The 17680-nt window shown below is 49.7% G+C and overlaps 1 protein-coding gene across 2 annotated transcripts; it reads left to right on the forward strand.

The window, feature by feature from the left end:
- Window positions 1–339: 339 nt before the first annotated feature.
- TOP2A (DNA topoisomerase II alpha) lies at window positions 340–16940 on the forward strand. Of its 2 annotated transcripts, XM_052700252.1 has the most exons (35): window positions 340–464; window positions 575–721; window positions 795–885; window positions 1146–1209; window positions 1670–1815; window positions 2065–2162; window positions 2458–2670; window positions 2875–3048; window positions 3154–3255; window positions 3618–3755; window positions 3918–4056; window positions 4280–4437; window positions 4826–4951; window positions 5344–5454; window positions 5542–5647; window positions 6077–6186; window positions 6930–7022; window positions 7456–7570; window positions 7861–7982; window positions 8253–8401; window positions 8976–9207; window positions 9421–9555; window positions 9660–9860; window positions 10408–10603; window positions 11845–11936; window positions 12431–12571; window positions 12662–12745; window positions 13162–13371; window positions 13897–14002; window positions 14274–14414; window positions 14772–14919; window positions 15015–15076; window positions 15370–15495; window positions 16044–16255; window positions 16416–16940. In XM_052700252.1, exons 1-35 carry the CDS (start codon window positions 432–434, stop codon window positions 16542–16544), a joined length of 4650 nt encoding a protein of 1549 aa, XP_052556212.1. In that variant the 5' UTR covers window positions 340–431; the 3' UTR covers window positions 16545–16940. The 2 variants fall into 2 exon arrangements, with proteins under 2 accessions (XP_052556212.1, XP_052556211.1); XM_052700251.1 differs by having other exon boundaries at window positions 2875–3255.
- Window positions 16941–17680: the final 740 nt, after the last annotated feature.

Here is a 17680-nt window from a genome sequence, read left to right on the forward strand (position 1 = left end):
CCGGCCAGCCAGTCCCAGCACTGCCCAGTGGAGCCGGTCATCCCCATCCAAGCCCATCCAAGCCCGTCCAAGCCCGTCCAAGCCCGTCCAGCCGGCCCCTACGGCCGCCCACACCGTCCTTCAAACAACGACTGAGCATGTCCACAGATCCAGCCGCGCAGGGTCCTCCCTTCTCGTTCCTCTATTTGTCTTCCGCTCTGCCCATCAAGCAGTCGCCCCTTCTGATTGGCTGCTTTTGAAAGAGCGGAGCTCCTCGCGGCCGACTGGGAGGAGGCAGGGGCGGGCTCTACGTCCCCGTCGCCCTTCAGCGATTGGCGGCTTTCGGGGGGCGGCGCGCGGGGATTGGCGGAGCGTTTCGGCGGGCCCGGCGGAGGTTTGAAACGCGCAGCGCCGTTACCGGCCGCCATCGCTCCGCTCAGCGCCCCGCCGCCATGGAGCTCCTGGACTCCCCGGCGCCGCTCCGAGTGCGTGTGGGGCCGCCGACCCCCGCCCTCCCCTGCCCGCCCTCGCTGCCTGCGCTCCCCGAGCACCCCGTCGCTCCCCGACCCCGCTCAGCTCCGCTCTCTCCCCGCAGCCCCTGCAGGACAACCCCCGCCTGCTCGCGGCCGATGGCGCCCAGAAGCGGCTCTCCGTGGAGCGCATCTACCAGAAGAAGTCGCAGCTGGAGCACATCCTGCTGCGGCCCGACACCTACATCGGATCCGTGGAGACCGTCACGCAGGTGGGTGCGGGGCCGGGCCGGGCGCGGCCGGCGATGCCCGGTGTGAATTGCGTCGCATCCTCCTCCTTTTCAGCAAATGTGGGTGTTCGACGAGGAGCTGGGCCTCAACTGCAGGGACGTGACCTTCGTGCCCGGCCTGTACAAGATCTTCGACGAGATCCTGGGTGAGCGCTGCCCGCGCGGAGCCCCGCGCAGCACGGCTGTTACAGAGCCCGTTCAACCCCGCGGTTTTCCTTTTAACGCGATTTTGTGGCGTCCTTCCTTGTACCTGGCCAAACATCTGCCTTGCAAGGAGATATTTGGCAGTCCTGCGATGGGTTTTTGCATTTGTCCCACTGAAAACCCCATGCGGTTCAAACCTTTTGTCTTGTCTTTTGTCTTGCTTGCGAACACGCTCTGATTAAAAACCCTCTTTCCCTTCCAGTCAATGCTGCGGACAACAAGCAGAGGGATAAAAGCATGTCCTGCATCAAAGTTACAATCGATCCGTGAGTGCTGGTTCTGTGCAGTGCCTTCCCCGCTCAGCTGGCTCCTTCCCTCACGGCTCTCCTACATCAGTGTGGGTGCTGCAGAGCTCTGTGCCCAGCCCTATTCCTGTTCGTGGGCTGCAAAAGCTTCTTTCCCTGGGTGCTTTCTCGATCTGTCACAGAGCACAGGCTGCTGAGACGCCGCTTTGTGGTTGTTTGCGACTGTGGTGACTTCATGTTTCCATGTTTTTTTGTTCCACCACTGAACACATGCTTTGTGGTGGTCCATTTTATTGGCGCTCTCTGCAGGTCTGAAATGAGGGCTTTTTGTAGACTTGCCCTCCCTCTGCTGGCTGTTGCCGCAGTTGCTGAACAGAAATCTGTTCTTGATGAAATGGTGGCCTTTCCCTGGAGATCCTCTGTGTTTGTTCCAGAGCTCAGTCATCTGCAGCCTTACAAACACGCTTTCCCCCTCCTCCAGAGAGAATAACACCATCAGCGTGTGGAACAATGGGAAAGGCATTCCAGTGGTTGAACACAAAGTGGAGAAGGTCTATGTGCCAGCACTCATCTTTGGTCAGCTGCTGACATCCAGCAACTACGATGATGATGAAAAGAAAGTCACAGGTAGGGAACACTGCAGTACGTGCAAATAAACCTGGGCAGCCTGACTGGTGTGCTCTGGGAGCTCAAGTACCTGGTGTAATAACTGGTGTTAATTACATATGGTTTTATAGTGGCTGCAGGGTTTGTGGGACAGTGCTCATTGTTAGTCAGACTTGGTGCTGAAATGAATGAGCTCTCGTTAGTCTGGAGTTCTCTCCGGTGGTTTTGAGCAAAGGTAACAACACAAACATGTTTTCCTTCTAAATCCAGGTGGGCGAAATGGTTATGGAGCCAAACTGTGCAACATATTCAGCACCAAATTTACTGTGGAGACAGCGTGTCGTGAATACAAGAAGTTGTTCAAGCAGGTAGGAATGCTGCTCATTTCAGGGAGGTTGTACCTGAGATTTGCAAATTAGACTTGAGTTTTTCCTATATAAATCTGGGTGTCATTGGTGTGACAAGAATAAACCTGGTCAACAGCTACTGTGCCAACAACTGCGATTCAGACAAATGATGAGATGAGCAGACAAAATCAGAATCTAGTTTTTAAGCAGTGCTTTTTTCCTTCGAGTATTTAAAACTCCAAGTCAGTTTGCTGCTGTTAGGAACTGCGCTGGTTTCTTGTGTTTGTTGCACTCAACTCACAAAAACTCTCCTCAGACCTGGACAGACAACATGGGGAAGGCCGGTGAGATGAAGCTGAAGCATTTTGATGGAGAAGATTACACGTGTGTCACTTTCCAACCTGATCTGTCCAAATTCAAAATGACGACTCTCGACAAGGACATCGTGGCTCTGATGTCCCGAAGGGCCTATGATATTGCTGGATCCACAAAGGATGTCAAAGTTTTCCTGAATGGGAAGAGGCTGCCCGTAAGTGAGCATTTAAACAGGACAGAACATCTGTGTTTCTCGTGGCATTTAACCAGTGAGATTTTGTTGAAGCCATTTATGCTGTTGCACAGAATAAAGTGAAAGCTTGCCAAGCAGTTTTCCCTACCAGCTTTTCAGGAGGATGTGCATGAAGTATTTATAGGAGCTGTTACTCCCATATGAGTGGTCTGCTCTCATCTGTAGGTGAAAGGCTTCCGCAGTTACGTGGACCTCTATCTGAAGGACAAAGTGGATGAGACTGGAAATGCACTTAAGGTCATTCATGAGGAAGTGAATTCCAGGTGGGAAGTGTGCTTGACTTTAAGTGAAAAAGGCTTCCAGCAAGTTAGCTTTGTCAACAGCATTGCCACCACAAAGGTAATTCTCTCGCTCCTGTGGTCGTGTTCACTTCACACTCTTCATTTCTGGCCCTGTTTTGTTCCCCTGGAGCCACCTGGAGCTCTTTGGTCCGTTCTCCCGCAGGGTGGCAGGCACGTCGATTACGTAGCTGACCAGATTGTGACGAAACTCATTGATGTTGTGAAAAAGAAGAACAAAAACGGAGTTGGAGTGAAACCATTTCAGGTACGGTGTCAGAATTTCCAATGAAAGAAGCCTTGTATGTATTCCACATTAAGCCAACAGTGTTCTCTCTGCTCAGGTGAAGCAGAGCGCTCTGAGCCAGTAAGGAAGCACTGCGGCTCAGCAGCTGTTAGGTTCTTGTTTAGTGGGAGGGCTGCTGGTGTCTTGACATCCCAAGGCACGTGGCTCTTATCAGCCGTCCTAAATTGTGCCAAAAGACATCTAGGAAAGTTCCAGAAACAACCAGCAATCGTGGAACTTGTTCTCCTCGCTGTGTGATCCTGACAGCCGGGCCTCAGAAAGAAGGCACTGCTGTTACAGGGAGTGGAGCTGCAGCTTGCAATGCTCCTCTTGTTTACCTGCAGGTGAAGAACCACATGTGGATCTTTGTGAATTCCTTGATTGAAAATCCAACCTTCGACTCTCAGACTAAAGAGAACATGACTCTGCAGGCTAAGAGCTTTGGCTCAACGTGTAAACTGAGTGAGAAATTTATCAAGGGTGTAAGTATTGCTGCGTGTGGGTAATCAATGTGTCTGTAAAGCTGCAGCCTGTGCTTAGCATGGCAAATAAACTGCTTACAAAGGCACGAATTAAAGGAAAAAAGCAACTTAAAGTTTTTCCCACGGTTGATTTTGTTCTGTAATTTTGTTTGGGCATTGCAGGCAGTTGGCTGTGGCATTGTTGAAAGTATCCTAAACTGGGTAAAATTTAAAGCTCAGACCCAGCTGAATAAGAAGTGTTCAGCTGTGAAGCACACCAAGATTAAGGGCGTTCCTAAACTGGATGATGCCAATGATGCTGGTGAGTTTTTCACGTGAGTTTTTCACATCAGTTTGTGCAGAGGCAGGGAAGGTTTGCTCACAGCACAAATGAAACGACCGTCTTGTAAAGAAAACGGCAGCTTGTGCTTGTTCTGCACTGCAGACCTGTCTGGTTTATGAGTCACCTCACACAACTTGCGCTGTGCCAGCCTGGACTTCACTTCTTAATTTGAAGACTTGGGTTTTTGTTCTTTGTTTTTCAGGCAGCAAGAATTCAATAGATTGTACGCTCATCCTGACCGAGGGAGACTCAGCCAAAACGCTGGCTGTCTCTGGGTTAGGAGTGGTTGGTAGAGACAAATACGGAGTGTTTCCCCTCCGTGGGAAAATGCTCAACGTCAGGGAAGCTTCTCATAAGCAGGTTAGTGGGAAGACCTGGAGCATTGCTGGGAGCTGTGGTGTGCTTTGTCATGCAGTGTTTGTAACTGAGTCCCAGGGTTCTTGATGCTGTAACTCATGAAGGCAGCGGGCTGCTCTCACCTCCAGCTTGCCTTTCTGAGCGAGCAGCAGTGCTGAGCAAACCTTGTGCAGTGCTTTGCCTGCAGGGAGAGCATTTGTGCTCTGGGTTAGGAGATGTTTGAAATGACCTCGAAAAATGTAAAGCTCAGACACTGGATGAGAAATAATGCAATGCTCTGAACAGATGAGACTCTGGAAAGGTGGAGCACAGTTGGACGCCTACACCTGATGGATGTTTTTGCTGCTTTGAGTCTGATAGAAAAGTTTGTATTCCTTGTGATCTTTTCCAGATAATGGAAAATGCTGAAATCAACAACATCATCAAGATTGTGGGTTTACAGTATAAGAAGAATTATGAAGATCGAGAGTCTTTAAAGAGTCTTCGCTATGGGAAGATCATGATCATGACAGATCAGGTTAGGCTGACTGAAATTCAGAGCTGGGAGAAGAAAAAGTGCTGGGATACAGAGGAAAGAGGAGAATCCTGCTGCTGCCATGCCAAACTTTCTGCACTCATCTCTAGCCTTCTGTATCTCAGTGTTTTCAGATAGGAGGGATAGAGGGGGCTGACGTTACCAAGTTCCACCTGCTGTTTCTGCAGTCTGCTGATGCAAAGTCCTTCATGCATTCGTTCACCTCAAATGTGCCTCTTCTTTCTGTTAACTTTCAGTGCTCAAAGCGTGGCCCCTTCTTTGGAGCTGAAAGTTAATGGTTTTAATTTGTGTTTCTGTACTAAGCTAACAGCTGGCACTGCCATCAGGGCCCTGGTTACATTTGTACTTTTCTCCAAAATAAAACCACAAAACAGGATCAAGATGGATCTCATATCAAAGGTTTGCTGATTAACTTCATCCATCACAACTGGCCTTCTCTTCTGAGACACAACTTCTTGGAGGAATTTATTACCCCCATCATTAAGGTAAGGGAGGTACAAAGGTGAAGGGACAGGAGCCTGTTGGCCCACGTCTGCCTCCCATTTCACAATTAACACCTTCATTCATTACAGGCCTCCAAAAACAAAGAAGAAATTGCGTTCTATAGCATCCCTGAGTTTGAGGAATGGAAAAACAGTACACAGAACTACAACTCGTGGAAAATCAAGTACTACAAAGGTTTGTAGAGAACCTGAGGTGGTGAAGGCAAATAATGTTCCTTATTGAATTAGTCCAGCTTCTGCAGAAAGGTTTGGGGTAGGTGGCCTCCGAAATTCACTTCCCTCCTGAACTACTGTGGGCTGCTGCATGCTGATGCAAGCTGCCAGGTGCAGAACAACGGCTGGATGGTGAGGAATCTCTTCCAGTTTGTAGGGATTGGTTTCACACATCTACAGAAGTCGCAGCCAACAACCTAAAAGTGCAGTTGCTGCGTTGTCTTTGATTCCTACACCTCCTGTTGTGATTCCTTACATCCCATTAAATCAAAGCACCTTTATGCTGTACATTGATGTGATTTATTGCAGAGATTAGATACAGTAATGCCTTCCTTGGAAGTGCAACTTAATTTAAGCAAGAAATTAGGACTGACTAGCATTGCTCCTGCAGGTTTGGGTACCAGCACATCGAAGGAGGCTAAGGAATACTTTGCAGATATGGCTAGGCATCGAATTGGCTTCAAGTACTCTGGTCCTGAAGATGATGCTGCCATCACCCTGGTAACTTACACTTGAATTAATTGCTGATTTACTACCTTTGGTATTTTGCTGCTTATTTTCTCTAAAAATGCTCTCAGAGGCCTTTGGGCTTGAGATGGTCTCTTTGTTACCAAGGCTACAGCCTCAGTTTAACCAGTAGAAGCAAATCTACTTCTCGGAGCTCAGGCCAAGAGCACCCTTTCAACGATGGCTTTTAAATATAGCTCAGAACAAACTAACCACTACAAACCAATTGACATTTCAGACACAATAGTAAATATTCCTGCCACATCATGCTGTGTGTTCTGCTGCAGTTTCCTCTGAGCCAAACCCCTCCGTTCCCCTCCAGATGTTTTTTCTCCTGAAATGGTTCACCAGAGGATTCACAACAGTCCCCACTCCTGTGAATTCCACCACCCTAAGGAGACACTGGCTCTCATCTGTTCTCACCTATTAGACAGTACCAAAAACTGAGCTTTTTCTTATCCTCCGAAGTGTTAAGTAACAAGGAAACATACTTCAATTTTCCGTGACTCTGTTAAAATTTCATGCAGTTAAACCTGGCTGCTGTGTCTCTTACAGACTGGTGGAAATCCAACGTGTTCAGCCCCAAGGATCTGTTACTGCACTTCTCAGGCTGCTAAGTCAGCCTGCTGCCCGTGTTCTTCTCCTGCTGAGACTCCTCTGTGTGCTTTCCTTTTCTTGGTGTTGCAGGAGGGCACAGAGCGTCCCACAACTGAGCCATTTCTCATTTTGCACCACAGGCCTTTAGTAAGAAGAAGGTAGAAGAGCGAAAGGAATGGCTGACCAACTTCATGGAGGATCGAAGGCAGCGGAAGCTGCAAGGCCTGCCGGAGGTAAAAGGTTTTTGTGCATGAAGGAACTTGGTTCCCTGTCTCCCTGTTCTCAGTTAATTCTGGCAAGCCAGGGCTGTAAGCAGTGCAGTCGCTGGGCTACAGGATCCGTAACGGTTTGGGATTTTGCAGATCTGCTTCTCCTTTTCGCATTGTATTCATATAACCTCAGTGCCAGTGAGCCAATCCTTCTTTTCCTTTCTAACCCTTTCAAATTACTTTATTCAAAAGGGAAATGACAACTTGAGTACAACTGGGGCAATGCGCTTCATGGGAAGCATCGTTTTGTTTTTCCATGCTGAGAATGTCATCACTTAACTGTGTTTACCTGCAGTCTTACCAGCAGCCTCCATTTGAGTGAAACCAGCCAAGTGTGAGCCAAGAAACAGGTCGAGCCTTGTTAAAATTAAAGAGCTCTTGCATTTGTTTTCCTTAGGACTATCTGTATGGGAAGGACACGAATTACCTGACGTACAACGACTTCATCAACAAGGAGCTGGTCCTGTTCTCAAACTCAGATAATGAAAGATCCATCCCATCTCTGGTTGATGGTAAGTTATTTCAGGGCAGTGATTCCACGCAGGGCTTTCCCAGAACGTACCCAGGGAACGGCCTGCTGTGTCCTGCATGAGGGGAATTTGGTGACTTTTCAGGGTCGGTGTTCTGAACTCCAACTTCTACCTTCCAAGTGCTTTTAACCTTTGGCTTCAATGTCTTTCCTGCTCTGTGCTTAACTCTGGTGGTGCAGAATCTTTAGGTCTCTAAGTTGCTGTCTCTAGAGAGCAGAAGCAAGTGAAACACATTGCATGTTGGAAACACAAGGTCGTCTTTTGCTGCGCAGGTTTGAAGCCAGGCCAGAGGAAAGTTCTGTTCACGTGCTTCAAAAGAAACGACAAACGGGAGGTGAAGGTGGCTCAGCTGGCTGGCTCTGTAGCTGAGATGTCCTCGTACCACCATGGCGAGGTAGGAGCCTGCCCTCACTGTGAGGATGCCTTAAAAAAGAGCAGAGAGATTTCAGTTTCACGAGATCGGCCGCCCTGCCGTCTCACCTCCCGATGGGCTGCGTGGTGTGAGGAAGCGGAACGAGAAAAACCTGCTTTATTTGTGATGGATTTGGGAGGGCACCTTTTATGAGCTGAATTTATCTTCCCTATCAGTTCTGTTCTTAGTGTAAACTTTACCTTTAATGCTGTCCTTTCAGTGAAGAATTACGCCTTTTTCTTTGTCCTGCAGGCATCGCTGATGATGACGATCATAAACCTCGCTCAGAACTTTGTGGGCAGTAACAACCTGAACCTGCTGCAGCCCATCGGCCAGTTTGGCACAAGGCTGCACGGTGGGAAGGACTCTGCGAGCCCTCGATACATCTTCACCATGCTGAGGTTGGCACTGCAGGGTTCTTACAGCCTTGAGTATCTGCAGCATTGCTACGAGACTCGATGTAACGGCATTTAAAACGAAAAGTAATGTTTTCCCTTAAAGCCTCTAGAACTGCACCCTTTGAATAAAAAAGATCAGCCACGATTTGTGGGACTGGGATTCTACATCCAGATGTGTAAACTTGATCTGCTGTCCTACATATCCGATAGGAATAGCATGGAATAGCAGAAATGAGAGCAAAACCAGTGTGAGGAGACTTTTGGGTAGGATAAAAAATGACCTTGAATTGAGAGAGTTGTGTTCTGGTATCCTGAAGCGCAGTGTGGTGTCTCCTTTATCAAAGTACAAACTATAGGGGTTGCACAGACAAGTAGGGGCTGATGAGACTGCTCAAGATGCAGCTCTCGTTTGAGTGTTGCTCCAGAAGCCTGGTTTCCTCACAAAGACCCGGGCTGGTTCATATGGAAAGAAACACACTGTGATTGATTTGTTTGATCTGACTTTAGGGGTTCTTTTTACATTGCAGGCATTGCTGTGTAACGAGGCTTTGGGCCCGCGTTCTCTGTTCTCTTGTAGCCCGCTGGCACGGCTGCTGTTCCCACCGGTGGATGACAACGTCCTCAGGTTCCTCTACGATGACAACCAGCGTGTGGAGCCGGAGTGGTACATGCCCATCATCCCCATGGTGCTGATAAACGGGGCAGAAGGGATCGGCACCGGCTGGTCCTGTAAGATCCCCAACTTTGACATCAGGGAGACTGTGAACAACATCCGTCGTCTGCTGGATGGGAACGAGCCGCTGCCGATGGTAGGTGATGGATTGAAGGCACCGTGACTCCTTTGGTGGTTTATTCAGCTGCTATTGAAGCGTATGATGCTTTTTTGAGTGCTTGCAATCCAGTGTTTCCCTGCGTGATGTGGTTTAGTGCTTGTGGTGGCAGTGGTGTTGAGGAGAGGGTTGGACTGGATGATCTTAGAGTTTGTTTCCAACCTTGTGATTCTATGATTCTTTTCTGCTTAGCTTCCCAGCTACAAGAATTTCAAAGGCACAATAGATGAGCTGGGACCTAACCAGTATGTGATAAGTGGTGAAGTGTCTATCCTTGATTCCACGACCATTGAAATCACTGAGCTGCCTGTCAGAACGTGGACACAGGTAACAAACGCTGAGTTTGCCCTGTAAAGTAAGAAGTGATTATTAGTGTTTATTGGCTTTTCATCTCCTTGGACCAGTGGGTCTGACTTGGATTCTTTTCTCAGACCTACAAAGAGCAAGTCCTGGAGCCGATGCTAAACGGGACTGAGAAGACCCCCCCACTGATCACAGACTATAAGGAATACCACACTGACACCACAGTGAAGTTTGTAGTGAAGATGAGTGAGGAGAAGCTAGCTGAAGCTGAAGCAGTGGGGTTGCATAAGGTCTTCAAACTCCAAACAAACCTAACATGCAACTCTATGGTACGTAATGGCTTTTGCTGAAGAGAGTTTTGGTTTACCTCAGTGATGTGTCCAGTTGCAGCTCCTGCTTCTCATGAAAATATTCCTTCTCAGCAACCTGGTGACTTGGGGTTTCCTGATAGCACTGGGTTTAATCAGCTTTCTAGATTCACCTTTAAAAGCTAAAGAGACTGACCTGGCAGTGGGTCCCACGTGGGGTGGGTTTGCCTGCGGGTGTCAAAGTGATCCGAAGTCTCACAGCATCCTTTGCTGTGCCAAGGCCACACCTCTGAATGTCCAGGCAGTGTGTGATGTTTGCAAGAAATGGATCCACCAAGTAGCTTTGAGATTCAAGGAACAGTTGCTCTGCTACGTTTTTAAGTACTTAGAAGTTCTAAAATTGTCTCTGCTGCTGCGCTTGCGAGCAGAAATAATTTCTGAACCAACACTAGGGTTTAAAATGGGTTGGTTGATAAATCAGCTGCAGGATCACAGCTGTGTCACGTCTGACTTTTAGTGGTTTTGTTAATCAGTTCCACGGTCATTGTGGCCCTGCTCTTCCCTCCAGGTTCTCTTTGACCACGTGGGCTTTCTCAAGAAGTACGAGTCTCCCCAGGACATCCTGAAGGAGTTCTTTGAGCTCAGGCTGCGTTACTACGGGTTGAGGAAGGAGTGGCTCCTTGGGATGCTGGGAGCGGAGTCTGCGAAGCTGAGCAGCCAGGCTCGATTCATCCTGGAGAAAATAGATGGCAAAATTGTGATTGGTAACGTGCTGCTCTTGGGCCTTTGAAACCGAGAGAACTGGGAGCTCTTGGGCTCTGTCAGCGCCCTCAGCCCCACTCTGGCTTTTCACAAAACACCAGAGCCCATCTTTCTGTTCTCGTAACATCAGAGGAAAATGCTTCATAGGGCGCCCTTCCTCTATAGAGTTATGCACGTGTAAATTACAGCAGAGTGCTCTTACAGCTTTCCTACAGCACTACTTTAGAAGTATAAACGTAGGAAAAAAAAAAGTACTGGGGGGGGGGGCTGGAAAGGGTTTCCAGTTGGTTTGGGTTTTCTGTTCCAGCGAATTCTTAGGAGCCTGTTTCTTTTCTGCGTCATCTTTGTGAGACTGCAAAATATCCCGAGTCGTGTTTGCAGTGAAGCGGAGTTTCAAAGTGAGCAGACAGCCGAGCTCACAGCATCTGAGCATCATGAGCTGGAAAAAGAAGCACATCTTTGTTTGCAGCACTTGCACTTCTCAGCCAGCTCGGCTCAGCCTGCAGGGCGGCCTGTATTTCACTTGCATGGATGCGGAGCACAGCTGGACGAAGGGTCAGGAGATGCTCGGTGGTTGGTGCCTGCAGGGCACCTGGAGATCCTGCAGCCTGTGTCTGTTTGACTCGAGAAGGGAGAGAATCCCCTTGAAATGCGTTTCCTTGCCTTGCTGCAGGATGCAGCTCCGAGGCTGACAGAGCTGCTTTCATTTGTATTTGTGCCTCGTGGATGATTGCTGCTGCGACATTGGGAAGAACAAAAATGCAGCTGCAGCATTTCCATTGGTTGGGACATTTATAGAATAAATCTCCCAAGTGATGCCTGATGAGGCTCCTGCTGTACTGAAGCCTTGAAGTCACATCAGGGCTTTTTCCCCCACCTGCCTGTTATCGTCAAGCCATTCTGATACCATCGCTGCTCCTTCTCCTCCCACCAAATTGAGATTCTATTTAGGGCAGGGGAAATGCATGTATGGAAATGAAGGAGCAAATGTTTAAAGTGCTCCAGCAGGTGTTCCTGACAGGCGTGGGAGAAATGCTGAGCTAACAAATCGCCTCCAAAATAGCAATTTTTGGGTGTTATTTTAAGATCTGCCCCGTCTCCCAGCTCCAATTAGGAAAGGCTGCTTAGAGCCATCGAGGGTGCTGAGCTGTTTTAACTGCTGGAGTCAAAACGTGAAGATCACCTGCCTTTCCTAGCAGGGCTGTCGTGGCACTGATGGCAATTCTGAAATGTCTGTTCACAGAAAACAAGCCCAAGAAGGAACTGATTCAGGTTCTTATCCAAAGAGGATACGAATCGGATCCAGTGAAGGCCTGGAAGGAACTGCAAAACAAGGTAATACTTGAGCCATCAATTCACTGTCAGTTCATAGAAAGGAGCACAAGTTGCTTTGCCATTTGGAGAACTCAAGAGCTTGGGTGTCTGATGGGGAAAGCGAGACAAAAAACCTTTATTCTGTCGTTCAGAGGCACTGAGCAGAGTGGTGACAGCCATCCAGCAGTGGCAAATCCTACTGCTTCCCTTCCCAGGGCTTTTTAAGGGCTCTGCTCTGCCACTGTGACACAGCTGTAGTGAAAGGGCAGCGAGGAAGACGAGAGTTGTTAAGCAGCCTGAGGAGAACTTGGTCTCTCGAGACAGAGGCCAAACAGGGCAGAGCAGAAGAGCTTTGAAGAATTCTTTGCAGTTGGGCTCCTCCTTTCGGGCCGTAGTTCCTTCTCTGTCCATTTCTGAGCTGTGCTGTACAGGTCCAGCACACTGTGAGCACGTGGCAGCCCTATGGTTGTACGTGGCTGTGTTTGCAGACCATGATTGATTCAATTCTCATTCAGGAGGAGGAAGAAGAAGGAGATGAGAGTGACAAAGAATCAGCTGCAGCTACTGGGCCGGATTTCAACTATCTTCTCAACATGCCCCTCTGGTACCTGACCAAGGAGAAGAAAGATGAGCTCTGCAAGCAGAGAGATAACAAAGTATGCTCCTTATTTTCTTATAGAAGCATTGCATTTTCTGGGTTAAGCTATGTTGGCTCACTCATGGTTCTCACCTGTGATTCGCTTTAGGAAAAGGAGCTGGAAGACTTGAAGTGCAAGAGCTCCTCTGACCTGTGGAAGGAAGATCTTGCTGCCTTTGTTGAAGAGCTTGATGTATGTCAGTGGTTCTGTGAGATGACTCCCTTATCCAGTGGTTAATTGAATTCTTTGCTCTAACAGGAAACTACAAGTGGAAGTTTGTATGTCTTGCATTAAGCTCACTCCAGTAGGGGAATGAAAGCTTTCTTTGCCTTCCTAGGGCAGGGTAGGAATACCTGCTGTGGGGCAGGCAGTCAAACCACCAAGGAGGCTGTGGGAAGGAAGTCAGTGATCAATGAAGAGGAGTTCTAAGCGAGCCTGAGGGGAAAGCAGGAAAAATAGCAGAGAGGGAAGCTTTGTTTAAACTGATGATAGGAATTCTGTCAGCGAGTTTAGAGGGTTTTCCAGCACAGGCTGTGATGGGGGGGGGTTTCCAGCAGGACGTTGGTTCTTATTCTCATGGCTGTGTCACTTCATGTTCAATTCTGCAGGCAGTGGAAGCCAAGCAAATGCAGGATGAAATGGCAGGGATAACTGGCAAACCTTTAAAGGCAAAAGGAGGGAAACAAGGAGGGAAGCAGAAGGTGACAAAGGCGCAGCTGACAGAAGTGATGCCTTCACCTCATGGCATCAGGGTTGTTCCTCAGATCACTGCAGAAATGAAGGCGGAGGCAGAGAAGAGAACTAAAAGGAAGATCAAGGTGAGAGGTGCACAGATGCTCCAAACACTTCTGTTCCGTCCTCTCCAGCACAGTCCTGTAGAAGCACCTTCTTGTTAGCTGAACTTGGTGCTGTTCAGCTTCCTGCAGCCTAGAGAACAGAAATACCCCTACAGCTGTCGTCAGGTGCTGCTCCTTTCCTGCAGCTTTAGATTCCATCTCACAGCTTTTCCAGTTACATTCCTGCTGTTGATTTAAGCCACTCTGTTTGAGTCCTGCATCCTCAGCAGGCCCTGAGGCCGTGCTGCCAGCACACAGAGGCAGCCCCAAAGCAGTCAGGTGTGGGCACAAGGCTCCTGTTTTTGTTGTGTTGGGTTTGCACTGTCAGTCCCCTGACCTGGGGAACACTTGCCCGATTTCCTCGGCAGCAACCAATTTCAGACGGTCTGTTTCACAAACTCAGACTTTTTACATCGCCAACTCCTGGATGTACAAACTTCTTTCTGTGCCTCTTCCAGTTGTGAGTTAACTTCCCACCTCCTTGACAGTATCTGCTTTTATCTTCAGAGTGAGAAAAACGAATCTGATGAGAAACAAGAAGGAAACTCATCTGGGGATAAAGAGCCCTCAAGCCTTAAGCAGCGATTAGCACAGAAGCGTAAAGCCGAGCAAGGTAAACGTGTGCAACTCCGCCACGGGAAGCGAGGGGGGGGGCGGCTGCTTATCTGCCTCTTCCCAAAGGCTGAGTGGCACCCAGGGTTGGTGTGTTTGGAAAAACGGGTGAGGGAGACGAGATGTGAAGAGATCCTGGCCACACTGGTGGCGCGGTCGCTGCTCCTCTGGGCCGCTGGAGCCTCTGAGTGCAGTGCTGTATTTCTGAGCTGAGCTCCAGCGACTCGACGGCACGTGGAGGTCGGGGCTCAGCCCTTCCCCGTGTTTTCCAGGCCCCCAGAAGCAGAGCACTCTGCCCTTCAAACCTGTGAAGAAAATGAAGCGCAACCCCTGGTCGGACTCAGGCTCTGACTCAGAGTCGGGTGACTTTGAGGCGCCTTCCAAACGGGAGCGAGTGCTGCGCCAGGCGGCAGGTGAGCGGCGCAGGGCTGTGCGGAGGGGTCCCAGGAAGCAGCTCTAAAGGCTCATTTATCTTCCTTTATGGAGCAATCCAATGTTTCTGACCTGGGAGTAGATCTGCACAGCGGTCTTTCAAGGGAAAGCAGAGAAGAAATTACTGTTTTATATTGGGCAGCTTTCTTAGCAAATCAAATGTGTTCTTGCCGAGTGAGCCCAGAAAACACCGGCAGCCTGCAGTCTCCTCACTGTCATCCTCAGTGTCTGCTTGGTTTTGAGTCTTTTTAAATTAATAACTACATCTCAAATACTGGAAAGGAAGCGGAGCTGCTTAATACCAAGTGTGTAAAATGATATCTGTGTTATTTCATCAGCCAAAATCAAACCCATGGTCAATTCAGACTCGGATGCAGATCTTAACAGCTCAGATGAGGAGTCTGAGTATCAGGGGAGCGGCGGAAGCGACAGTGACTCAGACACAGACTGGAAAAAGAAGCCTCCCAAGCCCAAAGCTGCCCCAAAGTGAGTATTTCTTCGTGCAGGCACTGGAGGTGGGCTGTGCTCACTGCTAACATGATGTAGTAATAGTGACAGGAATAACGGCTTTTGCGTTGTAGGGAAACCACAGAGAAAAAAGCTAAAGCTCCCAAGGAGAAGCCGCTGCCAGATGCTGTCCCTGGTGAGTCCAGCTCCTTCCAAACCTTTCTCATTTCCCTCCACCAGTGCAGTTTGCTGGCTGCTGATCTCTGTGTAATGCCAGCAAGGGCAGATATCAGAGTCGCACCACGCAAAGAAACTGATGCTGGAGTGCGAGCTGGTGTTGCCGCCCGGGATTCTGCCTGCTTCCAGCTTCTCTTTGTGATTATTCTGCTTTTTGATAGCTGTCATAAAGCATTTCCTTCTGCTCTGGTGTTTACAGCCAGCGTAGATCAGTTAGCTGCCTCAGACCTGCTTCCTCCTTTCTCTGTTCAGTTCGAGCCCAAGATGTCGCTCCTGGAAGCGTGAGTCAGGATCCTGCAGCTCCTCCTGTCCCCGTGCCTCGCACTCAGGCCGTGCCAAAGAAGCCTGCAGCAGCTAAGAAGGGCAGCACTGCCAAGGGTAAGGCAAAGCTGGGCTCTGAGCTCTGCAGTCACTGAAGGTAATTCTGGGGTAGCAGTTACTCCTGTGGGAAACGGGCAGTGCTTCAGTCAGGAGTTTGGAGGAGTTCAATTCATCAGAGGTCTGCGTTCAGGCGCTGCCATGCAGAAGCGCTTTGCTCATTTCAACTTAGTTTGGAGATGTGCTGTTAGAAAACGTCAAAATACAGGTGAGAAAACTCAACAGCTGCTCAGAGTGAGGAGGGAAAGACGTTCCTTGCCTCAGCAAAAGCGCTGAAGCTGTAAGATTGGTTACACGGCTTTGAGCCTTCGGAACTCCTCTGCAATGCTCTGAATGGCTGTGGGTGCGTTTTAATGCGGGGCATTTGGTGCTCCGGGCAGAGGAGCCTCGTTCACAACCTCAGCAAACTGCTGCTTAGTTTGGGGAGAGCCGTGCTTCCAGGTGAGGGGAGCTGAGCGCCGAGCTGGCGGGGCAGCACCTGTGCTGGGAGTGAGAGCAGGAGATGAGAGGCAGCAGAATAAGGGCTCGAACACGGCGCTGTGTTTCAGATAACCAGCCGTCCATCGTGGATATGCTCACCAAGAAGAAGGCGGCACCAAAGCCCCCAAGGGCAGCACTGAGGGAGGAGCTCCCACCTCCCATAGCCGCAGCCAAGAAGCCCGGTGCCCCCAGGGGGCGGAAGGCCGCCAAGAGGCTGTCGAGTTCTTCTGATTCAGACTCGGATTTCGGCTCAAAGCCTTCCAGATCTGTCGCAGGAAAGGTTGGTGCTGAGGGGGCACCGGGGCGCGTTGTGCTGCTCTGCTGGGACAGCGGGCTGGGAGCAGAGCTCATCTCATCCCCGTGGCCCAGATGGGGAGCTGGGTGTAGAAGGGCCCTGCTCTGAGCTCAGCTGATTCAATGCTCCGCTTCCTTCTGTCCAGAAACCCAGGCAGGACGTCGATGACCTGAGTGCAGGCGGCCCTGCGGCAGCAGCGCCCCGCAGCCGGCCTGGGCGCCTCAAGAAGCCCGTCCAGTACCTGGAGTCCTCTGACGAGGAGGACGTGTTCTGAGTTTTTATCACCTTTTAAAGCGTTGGGCCACGGACTGGCAGTGAGCAGAGCTCGGGACAGAGCTCCTGCAGCCAAGGAACCCGCATCTCAGAGTAGGAATCTTTGTTAATTTAACTTCAAAAGTGTTGGATGCGAGTGAATACAGAACATTTTTCTAGGTTTAGGATAATTCAGAGTTGTTTATGAACAGGAGCACCTGCTGCCTTTTCTCCCAGCCGGTGCTGACGTGTTTCCCTTCTCCCCGCTGGAGGCCCTGGTAAATCTTCTGACTCGTTACAGTCATTTTAATGGCAAGACACATTTGTGTATCTTAAGTCCTATAAGTTATACAGATGTTCCCCTTTTTAGATACCTTTAAAATAATAAAATATTTTAGCTTTTAACTCCACAACCAGAGACTGGCCGTGCGCCCCAGTAGCTCCGTTTCTGCCATGCTGACTTTTAGCCTTTGGCTTTTTCAATCCAGCTTTGGTAACGGAGGTCTGTGCAGGCTTGTCTCCACGCTGTGCTGCGGTGCGCTTTTACCTCCTGACCAGCTGCCAAGAAGCCCAGAGCTCAGCCTGGGCTCAGGGCTGCTGTGCTGGGCAGGCAGGCGTTCCTCCCTCAGGCTTTGTGCCGTCCTGAAGGGATGCAGGCTGGTTATTGCAGTGCGCTGGTTGGGAAGCAGCAGGTCCCCATGCTGGGCTTCTGTCCACACTCGGCGCAGGGGAAGCGGTGCAGAGCAGCTCTCAGCAGCGTGGAGCTTCTCGTGCCAGTCTGTACCTGAGGGCAGCTCTTCCTTCCCCTCTGCTGGGAGCTGGGAGCTGTGGCACCCCAGCACAGCTCCTGTTTTGTGTTCCTCAGCAAAAGCAGGGCAGGGTTGCCTTCCTCTTCCCCTCAGCAGTGCTTTACTGCAGTATGGCCAGTTGCGCTTTGCTTCTCTGAGGGGCTGAGTGATATTTCTTAACTGTCTGTAAATATTCTGTGTTTTTCTGTCGTTCTTGTCACTAAACTGTCCTTTTAAATATTGACGTAATAAAAGTTTTTCTACTTGTCTACTTGTTGTCCCTTTCTGTTCACCCACCTTTCACCCTTCACCAGCGCCCTGCCTTCTCCCTCCTTCCTCCTCAGCATTATTCTAAAGCTGTGTCACAACT

The sequence above is a fragment of the Tympanuchus pallidicinctus genome, unplaced genomic scaffold, assembly GCF_026119805.1.
Source record: "Tympanuchus pallidicinctus isolate F22 unplaced genomic scaffold, pur_lepc_1.0 scaffold39, whole genome shotgun sequence".
NCBI classification, from domain to species: domain Eukaryota; kingdom Metazoa; phylum Chordata; class Aves; order Galliformes; family Phasianidae; genus Tympanuchus; species Tympanuchus pallidicinctus.

Bases quoted from the DNA above. Each gene is read 5' to 3' on its own strand.
- TOP2A (XM_052700251.1), top strand. From the start codon at position 432: ATGGAGCTCCTGGACTCCCCGGCGCCGCTCCGA. The intron at 886-1,145 runs GTGAGCGCTGCC...TTTCCCTTCCAG, and splicing joins GATCTTCGACGAGATCCTGG to TCAATGCTGCGGACAACAAG. The intron at 12,572-12,661 runs GTATGCTCCTTA...GATTCGCTTTAG, and splicing joins GCAAGCAGAGAGATAACAAA to GAAAAGGAGCTGGAAGACTT.